Source organism: Acinonyx jubatus, chromosome E3 (genome assembly GCF_027475565.1).
Source record: "Acinonyx jubatus isolate Ajub_Pintada_27869175 chromosome E3, VMU_Ajub_asm_v1.0, whole genome shotgun sequence".
In the NCBI taxonomy this organism is placed as follows: domain Eukaryota; kingdom Metazoa; phylum Chordata; class Mammalia; order Carnivora; family Felidae; genus Acinonyx; species Acinonyx jubatus.
The window spans coordinates 2,955,647-2,973,966 of NC_069398.1; the positions used below are offsets into that span (position 1 = coordinate 2,955,647).

Consider the following 18,320-nt stretch of genomic DNA (forward strand, 5'->3'; position numbering starts at 1 on the left):
GCAGCCTGAGTGATTCTAAGTCCAGAGGTCTGGGTGGACCCGAGGAGTGGGTCTTGTTGTCTGCAAGAGATAACAGGGCCCCCTGTGAAGGGAGGGGCAGGCTGTGGGGGAGGGGCTCAGGGACCCTGTGTGCCGTGTGGGCCTCTAACCAAGACCCTAACTGTGCCCCCTCTCCACAGGCTACAGCCACCCCGCTCTCCTGAAGCTGGTCCAACAGCCTCAAAATGCGGTGAGTCCCGGGTTACACAGTGTTCATGGAGATCCAGAGTGTCGTTGGGCAGCCTTGGGAAATACCCCATTCACTCACTCATTCATTCATTCATTCCACAAATGTTTATTGAGCACATACTATATGCTAGGCACTTGAAATGCCTTGGTGAGCAAAGCCACACAGTGCCCACTCCTACAGAGGCAGTAGGTAACCACACAGGTAAGTAGCGAATTGCATCCATATTAAGTGCTACAGAGAGAGGCAAACAGTGCTGTGTGGGCGCGAAACAGTCACGGTGGTGACAACGGTGGACATTTTTTGAGAGCATAATATGTGCCAAACGCCATGTTCACCACTTCACAGCTGTGACGTTGACAAGTCTGCGAGGCAGGTTCTGCTGTCATCCGCATCCTACAGATGAGGACAGTGAGGCACAGACAGGTTAAGTATTTATCCGAGGTCACACAGCAGGAGGAGGTGCTGGGAGTTAAACCCACAGGAGCTGGGGGTTTGGGGGATTGCGGGGGGTGGGGGAGTAGGGAAGGATTCCGAGGAAGTGACCTTTGAGCTGAGATTGAAGGAGGAGGTGCCTCCAGGGCCCCTGCAGGGAGAGGGGAGAGGGTGGGAGAGCAGCTTCGAGGCTGAGGAGTAAAAGAGGACAGCGTGGCCAGAGCCAAGCCGGAGGGACCTGACAGCATGCAGATTTAGGGACCACACAGGCTGATGTCAGCCTCGGCACTGGTGATGGTTACAGAGGTAGTTCTCTGCGAGGGTGGGGGGCCTCCAGTGCACCTGCTGGCCTCACCTGCTCGGTGCCAGCAGCATCCCTCTTCAGCTCTGAGAAGCAAACCTGTCTGCAGACATTGCCAGGTGCCCCTAGTGGAGAGGAGGGGGTGGAGGGGCCCCGAGGCGAGCACCCCTGCAGGAGAGGGGCAGGAAGCCGCTGATCAGTCACACTGGATATAACCCGCGCAGAAGCGCGCATCCCTTCCAGCCCCGAGCGCACTGCTCAGTGAATTGTCTCAGTTCTGCTTTGTTATCACTTCCTTAAGGAGCCCTTTTAGACACGATTTTCCTAATTGTTCCCGCCGTCACGCAGTTTTAATGCCACCACATTTCCTGTTACTACCGTCGCAAATTACCGCCGGCTTAGAGGCTTGCAACAACACCCGGGTATCTTGGCACGGATTTTGTGGGCCAGGGGTCTGGCGGGCTCTGCGTAGGGTCTCACAAGGCACACGGAAGCTCTTAGCCGAGGCTCTGGGGCAGAATCTGCTCCTGTGCTCATGCAGGTCCCTGGCACCTCGTTCTCATGGTTTCCGTGCGGTCCCTCCGTCCTCCAGCCAGCAGTGGCCGGTCCTCTCTGTCTTCCTCCTGTTTCTGCTCTTGGCCAAGGGCTCATGTGGTTGCACTCAGCCCACCCTGAAAATCCAGAACACTGTCCCCATCTGAGCTGATCAAGAACCTTAATCGCATCTACAAGTTCTGGGTCCCGGGATGGGCAGAAATTGTGCCATCTACAGCACCCCTCTGCAATATGGTAAACGCATACCGTGTAGACGGTTGTGCTCCCCACACCACAGGGGGGAAGCGGTTTCTCACCCCAGTTGGGAATGCATGAATTGCACCTGGTCTCCCCACCATGCACCCCTGCCCAGATGCCCTTCCCCTAACAGCAGACGTGCGTTTCCTCCGTTCTTTACCCGCATACATGGAACCACAGCATGCATGGTCTTTAGCGTGCCCGGTGGCTTGTTTCCCTCGAAGTCCGTCTGCGGGGTCCATCCTTGTGTGTGGCCGCAGACCGTGCACTCTCAGGGCTTCACGGCCTTCCATTGTGTGCACGCACTGCCAGGGACCACCTCATCCTACTGCCGATGGGCCCTTGGGCTGCATCCTTCTAGAACGTCGGAGCACGTGTGCTCCGGGGAACACGTGCATGCGCGGCCACGGGACTCAAGGCCAAGCCACCCTCCTGCCCATGGCCGTGTGCGCACGAGAGCGGCTTCAGCGGCTCCTGCCAGCGTCCCCAGCTGCTTGTGGACGTTCCTGCCCCCAGTAGCGTGTGAGTTCGTTGCTGCTGCACATCCTCAGCCACGCCGGGTGTCCCTGGGGGACTTTCGTCCTACCCAGGGTGGCACAGGGAGTGTGACTCCTAAAAAGAGGAATCTAAGACAGCAGGGATTGGGGGGGGGGGTGGCGCGGAGCATTGGGAGCCCACTCCCCGAGCTTAAAGCCCCTTGTAACTGGCAGAGTTGAAAAGAATAGGAAAGAGCTACATTTCCCTTCTCACAAACGGCTGTGCCCCGCTGGGGAGGGGCTTGGGGACGCACAAATTCAGGAGCTGCGGGAGCAGAAAGGGCGTCCCCCTCTGAAGGTCCCCCTCTGAAGGTGCCTGGTGAGGCCACTGGGGAGGCTCCGCGAGTGTGTTTACATCCAGAGCCTGGCTTTGTTTCGAAACGTTGTGCGGATCCCAGATGCCTCGGCAGTTGGTGCTGGGAAAAATGTGTCAACAAACATGTCACACACATTTGCGGTGTCAGCTGCCTGCAGAGGCAGAATCATCCCTGAAAACACGTGACTTCGGGGATTCTGATTTCAGGGATGCCCTGCCCCCACCTTTCTGTGCCAGGAACCTGGGAGCCGCTTCATCCTCCCTTCCTCCCACCCACCTCTCAACCCTCACCCTGTCAGCACCTGTCCTGACCTTGCGTCTTCCCAGTGGCCCCTGTGGACCGGCCCCCCCCCCACCCCGTCAGGCCCACGCTCACTGCCTCCAAACTGCACCCGCGGCCCCCAGAGTGCGCCCCACCTCCCCCGCTTCAGATGCAAAGCCCTTCGCGGTCTGGCTCCTGCTGCTTCAGCCTCGTTTCTTGACATTTGTTCAGTCATCGATTATTGATTGAATACCTACTGCGTGCCGGGCACCGTTCTGGGTGCCGGTGAGGTCACGGTCTAGATCGATCGGGACCACAGTCCCTGCTGACGTCATTCTGCTGCAGAAGTCTGGGCTTGGGCAAGTGAAAGGAGCCCCCCGGCACGGTCTTAGAGAAGCCGGGTGCACCCTGGGCATCAGGCTGGGGGACCATTGGCCGACATGTTGCGTCTTCCAAATTCTTGGCTAGGGGTGCACTCACTCGGTGATGATGGTAATTTGCAAGTGGAGGGCAGGGTCCTGCCAGGCCGTTGAGGTCCCGTGAAGGGGCTGATCAACCCATTTGTCCCCCAACCATGCGATCCTCATACTCCAACATAATTATTTCACGTGGCTGCAAAAATGAAGGCATGACCCCTGGATCCAATTTCTGGGCTCCAGTTACAATTTCTTATGTCGCCAGGGTCACTCGTGACAGTGCCCACAATTTGTACAGTGATCATTTATCTGTATGATGGTCAGTGCACAGTCATTGCACTGAGTGATGGGTGCAGTCTGACGTCCGTGACATGGGGGAGTGGGGACCTGGTCAGGTAAGACATATGCCATCACCGTGACCCCCAGGCCTTTCCGCCTTCCTGACCATTCGTCTAGACTAAGTTGCTGCCTCAGCTTCTGCTCTGCCGTCTCACTGGCTGCCGACAAGCACCAAGGGAGGAGCCCCCATTTTGGCAGATAAGGACTGTGAAGACCAGAGAGGTTAAGTGACTTGCTCCAGGTTGCACAGCTGCTTAAACCAAAGCCCATCCCCTTCACACTGCACTTCAGGACTGCTGAGCCTGACAGCAAAGCTTCTAGAAACCTGTCCTTACTGGATCCCACTACCCAAAGTCCCAGATACCTTCTGTTCTTAATGTCACACTTTGTCGAACAGGAACACCACCCCCACATCTTCCCCGGTCCCAGATAGGCAGTCAGGCGGCCAGCCCGCCATCCCAGCCGTCCTGTCCGTGAGCTGCTTCCCCTGGAACCGGTGCTGGCAGTTCGCCTCGACCCTGGTCTCACAGTGAGCTAGATTTCTCAGGAGCCACAAGGAGATGCCTGCAAAGGCCCCACAGGCCGGCCAAGTCTCTGGGTTGCACCAAGCAGACTCGGATCCAGATGCAGCATCAACATCTACAGGCGGATGCTGCCTGCAGGTCGAGCAGAGGATGGAATCTGAGGTCAGCAAGCCCGCTTGGAGCCATGCTTCTGCCCCTTCCTTGTCTGTGTGACTCGGGGCAGGTAGCTTGACCTCTCTGCTCCTCACTTTCCCTGGTTCTACAGCGAGGAGGGTTACCGTCCCCCGCTACTTACCCTAGACTCACCCATGTGGTCACAAAGCAGAAAAAGCAGCATGAATCTGCCCCAGTTTCTAGCAGTCCAAGGCAAGTTCCAAAGCCACCAAGGAGATCGCATTCTGGGGCCTTCTGATGCAGTGAAGCCGCTATTCGGATTTGCACTGGGTTTACTGCACTGATTATGTCCAGGAGAGAGGTACCCCAGCAGTCTCTAGGCCTAGTCAGTGCCTCCCACTTTTGACGGTCGATTCGGCTGTGGGCTAGTTTCAGATTTACACAGCAGGTGCAGAGACAGTTCCCACCTGTCTTTCCCCAAGTTCACCCAGTGCCCATACCTCCCTCTCCACAGCACCTTTGTCAAAACTAGGACATTAACGAGGGCACGTTCTGTAGTACAGACCGCATTCAGATTTCCCCATTTTCCCCAGTAATGCTCATTGTCTGGTTCCGGGATCCAGTCCAGGGTCCCACATTGCGTTTGGCACAATCCGTTCTCATAACCAAACCCACCTGCTGGTGATCTTCCTTGTTTTTTGTTTTGTTTGTTTAAGTATTTTATTTATTTTAATTTTTAAAGTTTATTTTTTATTTTTATTATATTTTTATTTCTTTTTAATTTTTTTAAATTTTATTTTATCCCCCCCCCCTCAAATTTACATCCAAGTTAGCCAGCATGCAGTGCAATAATGATTTCAGGAGTAGACCCACCAACGCCCCCCACCTATTCAGCCCATCCCCCCTCCCACAGCCCCTCCAGCAACCCTCTGTTTATTCACCATATTTAAGAGTCTATTATGTTTTGTACCCCTCCCTGTTTTGGTATTATTTTTGCTTCCCTTCCCTTATGTTCATCTGTTCTGTGTCTTAAAGTCTTCATATGAGTGAAGTCATATGATATTTGGCTTTCTCTGACTGACTCATTTCGCTTAGCATAATACCCTCCAGTTCCATCCACGTAGTTGCAAATGGCAAGATTTCATTCTTTTTGATTGTCAAGTAATACTCCATTGTGTGTGTGTGTGTGTGTGTGTGTGTGTGTGTGTGTATACACACACACCACATCTTCTTTATCCATTCATCCATCGATGGACATTCGGGCTCTTCCCATATTTTGGCTATTGTTGATAGTGCTGCTATAAATGTTGGAGTGTATGTGCCCCTTCAAAACAGCATCCCTGTATCCCTTGGATAAATGCCTAGTAGTGCCATTGCTGGGTTGTAGGGTAGTTCTACTTTTAGCTTTTTGAGGAACCTCCATACTGTTTCCCAGAGTGGCTGTACACATTCCCACCAGCAGTGCAAAAGAGATCCTCTTTCTCCACATCCTTGCCAACATCTATTGTTGCCTGAGTTGTTAATGTGAGCCATTCTGACAGGTGTAGGGTGGTATCTCATTGTGGTTTTGATTTGTATTTCCCTGATGATGAGTGATGTTGAGCATTTTTTCATGTGTCTGTTAGCCATCTGGATGTCTTCTTTGGAGAAGTGTCTATTCACGTCTTTTGCCCATTTCTTCACTGGATTATTTGTTTTTTGGGTGTTGAGTTTGATAAGTTCCCTATAGATTTTGGATACTAACCCTTTATGTGATATGTCATTTGCAAATATTTTCTCCCATTCCGTCGGTTGCCTTTTGGTTTTGCTAATGGCTTCCTTTTCTGTGCAGAAGCTTTTTATTTTGATAAGGTCCCAACAGTTCATTTTTGCTTTTGTTTCCCTTGCCTCCGGAGACGTGTTGAGTAAGAAGTTGCTGTGGCCAAGGTCAAAGAGGTTTTTGCCTGCTTTCTCCTCGAGGAGTTTGATGGCTTCCTGTCTTACATTTAGGTCTTTCATCCATTTTGAGTTTATTTTTGTGTATGGTGTAAGAATGTGGTCCAGGTTCATTCTTCTGCATGTCGCTGTCCAGTTTTCCCAGCACCATTTGCTGAAGAGACTGTCTTCATGCCATTGGATATTCTTTCCCACTTTGTTAAAGATGAGTTGACCATACGTTTGTGGGTCCATTTCTGGGTTCTCTATTCTGTTCCATTGATCTGAGTGTCTGTTTTTGTGCCATCCTCCTTGTTTACCCTTGTGCAGACCCCTCCCAGACTCTTCCTGACCCGTGCCCACGGCACTCTGGACCTCAAGGGGGAAGACGGCTCTAGTCTTATTCCATCTGCACTCCCATCTGTGTCTTTTCTGGAATGATGGACACATGTCATTATCCATTTGTGAAAACCCGTAGGATGTACTACACCAAGAGTGAACCCTTATGGACAGCTGTAACCTTTTTAAAAAACACCATTTTAGGGCCACCTGAGTGGCTCAGTTGGTTAAGTGTCTGACTCTTGACTTCAGCTAAGGTTATGATCTCACAGTTGCGTGGGACCGAGCCCCCTGTTGGACTCTGCTCTGACAGCACAGAGCCTGCCTGGGATTCTCTCTCTCTCTCTCTCTCTCTCTCTCTCTCTATCTCTACCTCTCCCCAACTTGCACCCGCACTCTTTTTCTCTCTCAAAATAAACATAAAAAAGAAACCCACCATTTTATACTCCTGAAACCAATACTACATTATATGTTAACTAACTTGAATTTAAATTGAAAGAAGAAAGAAGAAAGAAAGAAAGAAAGAGAGAGAAAGACTATTTGACTAGCCACAGAACATCTCTTGAGTTAGCGTGCTTCAGTTTACTTAACCTGATGTTGGCATTTTGAGTGTTTCTCCTTTTTCAGGCTACCTGAATAATTAGATGCATAACTTTGTCCATGGTGGAAATTGTTTCTTTAGAGGAGGTGGAGAAATGAGCTTAGCCGGGTCAGAGTATGAAATGCTGGGAGCCTCACCCCACTGAGGTCAGCGTCTCCAGAATTGAATGCTGTCCTTCAGCCTCACTTTAAAGCAAGTATTTGTGCACCAGCCCATGGGGAGATTTGGAGCCCTTGATCCTGAGTGGGCCTCTGCGTGGGCCCTGTCGTGTGGGCAGCCAGTGGCCTTGCCTGTGATTTGAAGCCGGCAGGCAGGGCCCAGTTCTCTCCAAGAACGCAGCTACCTGAGCGTGGGACTGCCCCGTGGCCAGAGGCTATTTTAAGGTAATTTCGGCCAGGGCCACCTGGGTGGCTCAGTCAGTTAAGCATCCAGCTCTTGATTTTTGTTCAGTTCATGATCTCACAGTTCTTGAGTTCGAGTCCCATGTCAGACTCTGCACTGTCCACTCGGAGACTGCTTAGGATTCTCTGTCCCTCCCTCTGTGCCCCTCCCCTGCTCTCTCTCTCTCTCTCTCTCTCTCTCAAAATAAATAAATAAACTTTAAAGAAAAAAAAAAGATAATTTTGGCCAGCATTTTAAAGTGAGGTGATTTCCCACTAAAAGCTGCATTTCCCTTTTCAAATTTGGAAGCCCTGGCTCCCTTGGCCCGAGTTCCTGCTCTGAAGTGACAGTAAGGGCTGACTGACCCTTGGCCAGCTGGACAGGTTGACTTCAGTGGCCACCATGCCCCCCTCCCTTTTGGGTTATCAGAACCAAGTGTCCATTTAGAATCAGGCGTGCACTGTTGATTTCCTTGCTGAGGGAAATACATCTCTGGACCCACATCGATCAAAATTAGAATAAAACATCAACATGTAAGGAGTCAGGTGATCTTTCTAACATTGCTCTTCTCACACTCAACCCATTCCACTTCTGAAGGGCTGCAGCCAGCTCCTTGATCAGACTGCTCTCCTAAGCCCTGCTCTGGGTAGAAATTCCGAAGCCACCACTGCCTCTTAATGCCCTTTTCCCCATTTTTTTTTTCAAATATAATTCACATGCAATAAAACACATCCTTTGTGCTGTATAGCTCTGTGGTTTCACCAAACACACAGTCGTGTAGTCACTGCCAAAATTGAGGCACACCCAGACACCCGCATTCACAGCAGCACCGTTCAGTTGCTGGGAAGGTGGAAGAAACCGGAGTGTCCGTCAGTGGATGGAGAAATAGGTTAACAAAGTGTGATCTATCCATGTAGTGGAATATTACTGAGCTCCTAGAAAGGAAGGGCATTCTGACACCTGGTACAACATGGATGAACGCTGAGGACATGATGCTCAGCGAAAGAAGCCAGCCACCAAAGGATAAATGCTGTGTGATTCCACTTTATGAGACACCCGGCGTCGTCAGACTCACAGAGCCAGAGAAGTAAAGGGTGGTTGCCGGGGCTCGGGGGAGGAGGGAACGGGGAGTTAGTGGTTAATGGGAACAGAATCTCAGTTTTTCAAGATGACAAGGTTCTGGAGGTGGATGGATGGTTGCACAACAATATCCTTAACACTACTGAACTGGATGCTTAGAAATGGTTCAGATGGTGGGCACCTGGGGGGCTCAGTCAGTTGGGCATCCCACTTCCACTCAGGTCGTGAACTCACTGTTCAAGAGTCCAAGCCCTGCATCAGGCTCTGTGCTGACAGCTCAGAGCCTGGAGCCTACTTCAGATTCTGTGTCTCCCTCTCTCTCTGCCCCTCCCCTGCTAGTGCTCTCTCTGTCTCTCTCTCTCTCTCTCTCAAAGATAAACATAAAAAATAAATAAATAAAAAAGAAATGGTTAAGGTGGTGGGGCGCCTGGGGGCTCAGTCAGTTGAGCATCCGACTTGATTACAGCTCAGGTCATGATTTCACAGTTCAGGAGTTCGAGCCCCGAAGCAGACTCTTCTCTGACCATGCGGAGCCTGCTTGGGATTCTCTCTCTCCCTCTCTCTCGGCCCCTCCCTTGCTTGCACGTGCGCATTGCCTCTCTCGCTCACTCTCTCTCTCTCTCACTCTCTCTCAAAAATAAATAAACTTAAAAAAAAAAGAAATGGCTAAGTTGGTTAAAATTTTATGTTACCTGTTTTTTCTTTTAACCACAATTTTTAAAAATATCCAAACAGCAATTCATCACCCAGACATTACCCCAAGCCCATTTGTACTCAGTCCCACCCTAGCCCCTGGCAGCCAGGAGCTGTTGTCTGTCCCTATAGTTTTAGCTTTTTCAGAATGTCCTATGAAGGGGATCATACAGTGTGTACTCTTTTCCTTTTTTTAATGTTTTATTTTTATTTTTGAAAGAGAGACAGAGCGTGAGCAGGGGAGGGGCAGAGAGAGAGGGAGACACAGAATCCGAAGCAGGCTCCAGGTTCTGAGCGGTCAGCACAGAGCCCCACGCGGGGCTGGAACTCACAAACCCTGAGATCGTGACCTGAGCCGAAGTCGGACGCTTAACTGACCCAGGAGTCCCCAGTGTGCAACTCTGATTCTGGGCGCTTTCACGCAGAATCGTGACCTTGAAACTCCCGTGTTTCTCCACGTCACCGCGTGTCAGCGGATTGGTCGGTTCCGTCGCTGACTGGTGTTCCGCAGTGTGCAGGGACCAGTTTACTTATCTTTCCCCCAGCAGAGGGACATTTGGCGCAAATAAAAATAAAATCCGCTGTAAACATGCACGTACGTTCACGGCTTTGTGTGGACGTGTGCTTCCGTTTCGCGTGGGTAAATACCTCGGAGGAGAACTACCCAGTGATGGGTGTGTGTGTTCATCGTTGTAAGAAACAGCCCTGCCAGCTGCCTCCCAGAGCCAAACTTGGTTCCCTCCGACTGTGACCGGGTTTCTGGCGGCCCTGCTCCCTCACCCATTCCTCCTGTCGTCCACTTTTTGTTTTTTAGCCATGATGATGGGTGGGCTGTTAAAATGATCATTACAGTTCGATGATAATATTATAATTATAAAATTCTAACTGAATTCTAATTCACAGGAAGTTGCAAAAAATAGTACGACATGTATCCCCCACCCCCCCCCCACCCCCGTCCCCCAGTGGTAGTATCTGTAACTGCAATGCGATATTGCAACCACGAAACATCTCTGTCTGGGGTGCCTGGGTGGCTCGGTCGGTTGAGCGTACGACTTTGGCTCAGGTCATGATCTCATGGTCCGTGGGTTCGAGCCCCGCGTCAGGCTCTGTGCTGACAGTTCAGAGCCTGGAGCCTGCCTCGGATTCCGTGTCTCCCTCTCTCTCTGCCCCTAACCCACTCACATTCTGTCTCTAACTCTCTCAAAAATAAATAAGCATTAAAAACAAAAAAATTTTTAAAAAAGAAAGAAAGAAAGAAAAATGTCTCAGTCGTCTTTTACACCCAGAGCAAGCCCAGGGGATTTCTCAGGAGAGTGCGGGGAGGTCGGCCGATCCCACCCCCTAGGAAACACCGTGAGCCTGTGTGAACACACCCGCTGTGAAAAGCTTGGTTGGTCTTTGGTCGACAGGGAGTAGTCACCTGTAGTAGCCGGAGAAGTCACCCTCGGTGTCCTACCTTTTTGCAGAGCACTTTCATTAACAGACCTGCCCTCGGAATCCTTCCCCCGCAGAACTTTGTGGAGAAGCTCCGGGAGTCCTTGCTCTCGGTGAGTCCCCGGGAGCAACCCCATCCTCACCCCCCACCCCCTGCCCTCCAGCCCTGCGGGAAGGCCAGCCGATCTCGGGGAGGCAATGCCGGCAGGGGGAAAGGAAAGGACCGAGATCCATAAGGGTAGAGGATGCCATGTGTCTGCTTGGGTCTTGTTCTTGTGCTGTTTCTTTCCTGAAGAGTATTTTCACTTTTCCTTTCAAAGGAAAGGAAGGGACTCCTTGTGCGCAGGAACAAAGGATCCAGGGGAAATGAATATTTGCTCCACGATAGGAGCATTGCGTGTGATTCAACCCTCCCCGACGGTTCGGTTTTAGTTGTTATGACGATTCAAATCCTTCTGAATCTCAGCTTCCTACCTGTAAAACATGGGCACCTCGGGGGATGGCGGTTGCACCGGGCAGCACAGTCTGGGCTTTTCTTCATGCTGTTCTCCTCCGTCCCCTCCAGCCCCGGGGCCTTCCTGGGCTTGTCCTCCACCCCCTGGAAGAGCCTCCGTCCACTCTCCCCAGTCCCACTGCTCTGGGGAACGGTCCTGGTTCCCCCCCACCCCTGCCCAGCCTCCCCCAGCCCAGACTGTACCCCTGCAAAGGCTCAGCTCTGGCTTGGGCCAAGCGGGAGTCCAGATGGAGCGAGCCTACAGCCGTTTCCCTCCCTGCAGGTGGCTCCCAAAGGAATGTCCCAGCTCATCACCATGTCCTGCGGCTCCTGCTCCAACGAAAATGCCTTTAAGACCATCTTCATGTGGTACCGGGTGAGGTTTGGGGCATGAGCATGTGCACACACACATGCACGCACACACACGCGCACACGCGCCCAGCCCCCAGCCACACGCTCACCCCTTGTCCAGCTGTTCACCCTGCCTGGCCACGGTCAAAATCCAGAGAGGGCCACCGCCTGGACAGGGCTCTCCAGACGGCCCCTGGGGTGTGGTGCAGAGAGCCGTCACCCGATGCGACGACACGGGTTTTCTTCGGCATCACAGACCCCATCCTAGCAGCCCTGGGTTGTTGCGGACAGAGTAATAGCACACCTGTGTATTCGTGTACTTACTTTGCTGCAAGTGTGCTGAACAATCTCATGTGTTAGTACCTAAGCGGAACGGTCAGCATCTCCAGTCAGCCTTGAGAAAGCACTTGTGGGGGTTCTGAGTGCAAAGTGGAAGCCCCACGTCCCCCAGGAGCGACTCAGATTTTGTCTCTTCTGTTTTGTCAGAACAAGGAAAGGGGCCAGACGGGTTTCTCCAAAGAGGAGCTGGAGACGTGCATGATCAACCAGGTAAGGGCAGCGGGCCCTTTGGTCTCAGCTGCAGGGGGGCAGTCACCACAGTCCCTCCAGCTGGCCCTGGCTGACCCTGGCCTTCTCAAATAGGAGGGGTCTTACGCAGCTCGGTGCCGGTAACCAAATTCCGCACCCAGACTGGGCGGCTTACACGACAGACATGTATTTCCTCGCGATTCAGGAGGCTGCAGTCCAAGGTCGAGGTCAATTTGGTTCCCTGGGGCATGCTCTCTGCCTGGCTTGTAGACGTTGCCTTCTCGCTGTGTCCTCACGTGTGCAGGAGAGAGAGCGAGAGAGCAGGAACTCTGGGGTCTCTTCCTGTAAGGACACTGATCTCATCACAGGGGCCCCACCCTATGACCTCATCCAACCCTCGTCACCTCCCAGAGGCCCCTCTTCCAAACACCATCACACTGAGGGAGAGGGCTTCAAACTGGAAAGGACACAGTCTGTCATACAGAGGGGTCCATTCCCCTCATGTCAAGGCTGAGGGGAGCCCTTCCTGACCAGCACTCCTCAGTTTCCCAGGACAACTGCCTGACTTGGACTGTTTAAGGAGCCTTTAGTGTATTCTCTAGAATAATTCAAAATGTCAACACAAAGGTATGTACCAGGGTGTTCACCCCACTGGTGTTTATAGTCGTGACAACCAGAAAAGATTGGAAACCCGTCTTTACAGCCAGTAACAGGGAAAGAGGACTTAAGTGTAGGGGTTCCACATGGAACCCTAGCAGTTCACAGAGGCAGCAAGGCGGCCAATGCCGGAGGCGAGGGGTCGAGGTGGGTACATCCCAAGCTCACCAGTCAGCAGGCCTGTCCTCCCCCTTTCAGCGAGGGCCCGTCCCCCGCTTATGATTTAGACAGAAATGTCTGCTGCTCAAAAAAAAAAAAAAAGAATCAAGAGCCACTGAACTCAAGTACCCCCCCTGCATACATCCACAGTATTGTGCAGAAATAGTCACAGAGGGTTTTTCTTGGCCTGGAGACACGCATGCCGTAATTTAGTGAAAACGGGAGAATGTAAATTACACGGACGCTGTGCTGTCAACCATGTAAATAAATGCACAGATTACTGGAAGAAATCCCGCTCACATGTTTACAGGCCTTGCCTCTGGGCGGTAAGATTGGTTTTTTTCATGCTTCCTTAAATGTTTTTGTTCCTAATCCACCTCTTGCGGGCAAATCTACCCATCCCTTTCTCTCTGTTCATACAAACCTCCATAAACTTAAGTATTTTCTTTTTTTTCTTCTGACCATCTTTAAAAACAGTGGACGGTGCCCTCCCTCCTTCTCATCTGATACCCACGGACATCCTAGTCCATCAGCACTTTTAGACCCCATTCCTCACGTTTAGTGGCTGCATTAGGGGACAAACAAGGAAAATGACAGGGGGGGGGGTATTCCAGAGTTTACTGGGGCTGGGGGTCCTGGTGCTTCTCCCGGGGGCATCTCAGGGACCTAGAGGAGATCAGTCAGCCTGAGAAAACACTACGTGAGCCTCCCAGCGACTCTGGGCCCCGTAGTTGCCTCTGCGGTGGTGTCCCTGGTAGTGTGCCTGAAGCAGCTGAAAACCCATCTCATTCCCTGGCCAGGTGGAGGGTCAGGAAATAATGCAGCTGTGCCATTCGCTGGGGAGTCCCTGCGTCCCTCCTGAGCCCAGAGGCAGCCGCTCCGGCCCCAGCCCCACAGACCCCTTCCAAAGCCCTGGGGCATTTCCAGTGAGACGGCTGGTCCGGCCTCCTGTCCCAAGAGGCACCAGGCCCACCTGGAGCAGGGAAGTCAGGGCAGTCTGCAGGAGGAGGAGTTTGCAGAGCCCATAGACAGGCTGAAAACTCAACAGCCCCAGCAGGGCCAAGAGATGGGGGCCGAAAACTCAACAGCCCCAGCAGGGCCAAGAGATGGGGGCCGAAAACTCAACAGCCCCAGCAGCCCAGGCAGGTGACATCAGGGCAGAAGGCAGGTGTCAGGCCCTAGGGCAGCCCGGCTCGCCCAGCCTTTGTGTTTGACTACAATGGGCCCAAATTATGTGGAATTAGTGAGAAGGCAGAAGTTTGGAGAGTTCAGTGAAATCTCTTGATTAAAAAAATTGGGGGGCACCTAAGTGGCTCAGTCACTTGAGCCTCTGACTCTTGATTTCAGCTCAGGTCATGATCTCACTGTTCCTGAGAACAAGCCCTGAGTCAAACTCTGCTGACAGTGCAGCCTGCTTGGGATTCTCTCTCTCTGCCCGTCTCCTACTCACATTCCCTCTCTCTCTCTCTCTCTCTCTCTCTCTCTCTCTCAAATAAGAAAAACATATACATATAAAAAATTAAATTAAAATTTAAAAAAAATTTTTACTGGAGCACCTGGCTGGCTCAGTCAGTAGAACATATAACTTTTGATCTTGGGGTCGTGAGTTCAATAAGCCCCATGTTGGGTGTGGAGCCTACTTAAAATTAACAAAAGAAAAAGTGAAAAAAACTTTATTGACAAAACAGAACGTCTGTGGGCTGGACGTCTTGGGACCTGGTGTGTAACTTGTCCGTGCGAAGGGACTGAGGTTCTTCTGATGGACTTCTGTGGGTGTGTGGGGACCGCAACACGGTCCTCCAGTCCTCACAGCGGTGACTGATGTGACCACTGTCTCTTGGTCCTAGGCCCCCGGCTGCCCCGAGTACAGCATCCTCTCCTTCATGGGCGCGTTCCACGGGAGGACCCTGGGTAAGGAGGGAGCAGCGTGACCCCGAGGTGGCTGTTAGATAAGAGCAACCACAGTAGGCGGCTTCGATCTTCACCTTGGCAGTTTCCACCTAGCGTCTCTCACGGACTCCACACTATTCTCTGCGGGGGGAGGATTGTTAGTCCTGCTCTGCAGACACGGAAAGGGAGGCCCAGCAAGGAAGGAACATTCTAAGGCCGTCTAGGGGCAGAGCCAGATTCGAACCCTGGCCCTGTGCCTTCACAGCCCGTGCTTAATCTGTGATGAATCAGAAAGTCAAGGGCGCACGCACGCACACACAGGTTCACGGGGTCAGCTTCGGGACGTTACAGGAACTGCAGGCAGCGGCTTCTCTGGGTGTTGCGAGACGTGGCCTGAATTGCCCGTGATCCCCTTTTCCAAGACTGTTCCTCCTGCTTCCCTAGGGTGCTTAGCGACCACGCACTCCAAAGCTATTCACAAGATCGACATCCCTTCCTTCGACTGGCCCATCGCACCGTTCCCACGGCTAAAATATCCTCTGGAAGACTTTGTGAAAGAGAACCAGCAAGAAGAGGCCCGCTGTCTGGAAGAGGTAACAGCAGACCCTGCAGATTTCCCCTCCCTGTCTCCTTACCCCCGGCCCCCCACCACCGCCACAAGGCTCAGCTCAGGGGAAGAACACAGGGTTTATGTGGGACCCGCGTGGTGCTCCCTGGGAGGGTCGTAGGGACAGAGAGGCACATCAGGAAAAGTAAGGGGGCCCCTTGATTTTTCCACCTGGCGTCCGTCACCCCACCTGTGATACTGATGTCTGTATTTAGGTTTCTTTGGGGGCAAGCTTCACTGACTGCAGAATAGGAGGGAATTTATGAGAATATGAGGCAGCCCGTAGGAAAAGTGCATCCACAGGACCCTGTTGTCCACTGCTTCTCAGCCTTCTCCCAAGTCCTGGGGCTCCCTGGGGGCTGAAGTGGGGCCAGGGGAGGGACTAGGGACAGGGAGCCCCCTCTTGCCATGCCTCAGACACAGCTAGCACCCCTCCTTTGATCTGTTCCAAATATTGGGGTTCCGTGTTAGACACTGGAGGATTCCGTTGCTGGGGAAAAGAAATTGGAAACTCTTCAGGTCTGGAATTTGAGCTCAGGTGAGGCTGGTTTGAGGCTGGTTTGCCTCTTAGACACATCATCATCCTTTTCAATCAATTCATGGTTAACACCTACAGGGGGTCTAGTACAGACCTGTTGAACAGAGATGTAAACCCCATGTGTGACTGCAGTGTGTCTAGTAATCACATTTTTGAAAAGTGAAAGGAGAGGCACCTGGGTGGCTCAGTTAGTTAAGCATCCAACTTCGGCCCAGGTCATGATCTCGCGGTCCGTGGGTTCAAGCCCCGCGTCCGGCTCTGTGCTGACAGCTCAGAGCCTGGAGCCTGTTTCAGATTCTGTGTCTCCCTCTCTCTCTGATCCTCCCCCATTCATGCTCTGTCTCTCTCTGTCTCAAAAATAAATAAACGTTAAAAAAAATTTTTTTAAGGTGGAAGGAAATGGGTAAAATTAATTTTAATAACATTTTATTTTTTTAACATTTATTTATTTATTTTGAGAGAGAGAGAGAGTATGAGTGGGGGAGGAGCAGAGAGAGAGAATCCTAAGCAGGCTCTGTGCTGTCAGTACAGAGCCCGACGTGAGCCTTGATCTCATGAACTGCGAGATCATGACCTGAGCTGAGATCAGGAGTCGGACGCTTGGGGCACCTGGGTGGCTCCGTCCGTTAAGCATCCGACCTCGGCTCAGGTCATGATCTCGGGTTCATGGGTTCGAGCCCCGTGTCAGACTCTGTGCTGACAGCTCAGATTCTGATCAGATTCAGCTTCCGATTCTGTGTCTCTCCCTGTCTGTGCCCCTTCCCCACTCGCACTGTCTCTCTCTCTCTCTCTAAAATAAGCAAACATTTTTTTAAAAAGGTGCTTTTCTGAGTACCCTGTCACTGTTTAGTTAATTATTTTTAATTCACTAACACATCACTTATCTACCGCCAAGTGCACTCTCATTTCAGTGTCTAGTTCAAAAAGCTTTACCAAGCAAATATACCCATAGAACTACCATCCTGATCAAAGGCCTCTTATCACCCCACAAAATACCCTCAGGTCAATCCAAGGTTCAACCCATGACCCCCACCCCCTACCCCTCTCCGTGACACGACCGATTAGATTCCTATCACGAGAGGTGACTTTTGCAACAGTTCTTTTGAGCAAATACATGCCTCAGATTCTGCACGGAAAGGACTCCCCCGCCAACAGTAATATCACACTAAGGATACAGCGATGGCGTTACCTGCAACGGCCGCAGCTACGCCGTCCTGCACGCCGGACCCCATGCTGCATGGTTTCATTCATTCGCTCTGTGACCCGAGCCCTTAGTTTCTGTCCCACAGGTGCAGCAGCGGGCCCAGGTAGGGCACACTGCCACCCACAGGGGCGGCCCCGAGTGGACACCACAGTCCTCACCGGAGTGCACACGAACACATACTCAGCATCGTTTCAGGGGGTCATGGAACCCACATCCCCATCCGCAGATGCTGCTCTAGGGCTCCCGCCAGCTATGGTTACTTCCCCCTTGGGAATGCAGGTAGAGGATCTGATCGTAAAATATCGGAAAAAGAAGAAGACGGTGGCCGGGATCATCGTGGAGCCCATCCAGTCTGAGGGCGGAGACAACCACGCATCTGATGACTTCTTCCGGAAGCTGAGAGACATCTCCAGGAAGGTCAGTGCACAGGGCCGGGGCTGGATGGGGCCATGGGCTGTTTCCAACGGTTTTCCCAGAGCAAAGTGTTAGCCGCGGGGTCCTTGTACACGTGCAGGTGGTCAGAGGCTGCCTGGTGGCCTCACAGGTAGAGGCATCGGAAAGTAGGGAAGGAGGAAGGGAGGGAATTTCTCCTTAAAATCTCACTGCAGAATCAGCCTCCACCCTGCAGTGTTAGCTGGGCACTTTTGCACTCAAGAGATGCCTGGGAAGACCTCAGCCTCCTCCCTGTTCTCTCTAGAGAGCCCACCTCATCTCTCAGCCACACCCAACAGACGCTAGTGAGCACACGTTGTTGCTTCCGTGTGTGTATTTCAGTTTGTCGTGCACACGGAACGGGCACGTCTGGCCAGTAAGATGGAAGCTGCTCTCAGCACAAGTGCTCAGGAACTAGCATTCAGGGGGGTGACAGAACTGGCAGACAGGACAGCCGGGGCCCGGGAGGCACGTCTCGGCCTCTCTGCTGGGACAGCAGGCCGGCGGAGGAAGTCAGCTGGCCAACTCCAGCCTGAGTCGAATGCAGTGTCGCTGTGCTCTGGGGTTCAGGGCGTACCTGACGTCACGGTACTGTTCCAGCTCAGCAGTCTGAGGACAAGTTGAAGCTCAGACCTCAGAGCTGCCTGGTTTCGCTTCGCACGGCCCCGGAACGGGGGCTTGGTCACAGAGGCGGGCTGGGTGCGGGGTTCCGGGCTGGTTGGCGGTGGTGGGTGTTGACTTCCTTCTTCTCTCCCATC

At 52.4% G+C, this 18,320-nt stretch overlaps 1 protein-coding gene across 2 annotated transcripts in view; it reads left to right on the forward strand.

Annotated features, from left to right (window-relative positions):
• The window catches only part of ABAT (4-aminobutyrate aminotransferase), an 87,589-nt gene that overhangs the window by 62,164 nt on the left and 7,105 nt on the right, over nt 1-18,320 (forward strand). For both annotated transcript variants that reach the window (XM_027043280.2, XM_027043281.2), the window contains exons 6-12: nt 180-229; nt 10,736-10,816; nt 11,480-11,572; nt 12,034-12,096; nt 14,739-14,802; nt 15,226-15,374; nt 17,410-17,547. In XM_027043280.2, coding sequence (XP_026899081.1) covers nt 180-229; nt 10,736-10,816; nt 11,480-11,572; nt 12,034-12,096; nt 14,739-14,802; nt 15,226-15,374; nt 17,410-17,547 — 638 coding nt within the window. The remainder of the gene's footprint in view (nt 1-179; nt 230-10,735; nt 10,817-11,479; nt 11,573-12,033; nt 12,097-14,738; nt 14,803-15,225; nt 15,375-17,409; nt 17,548-18,320) is intronic.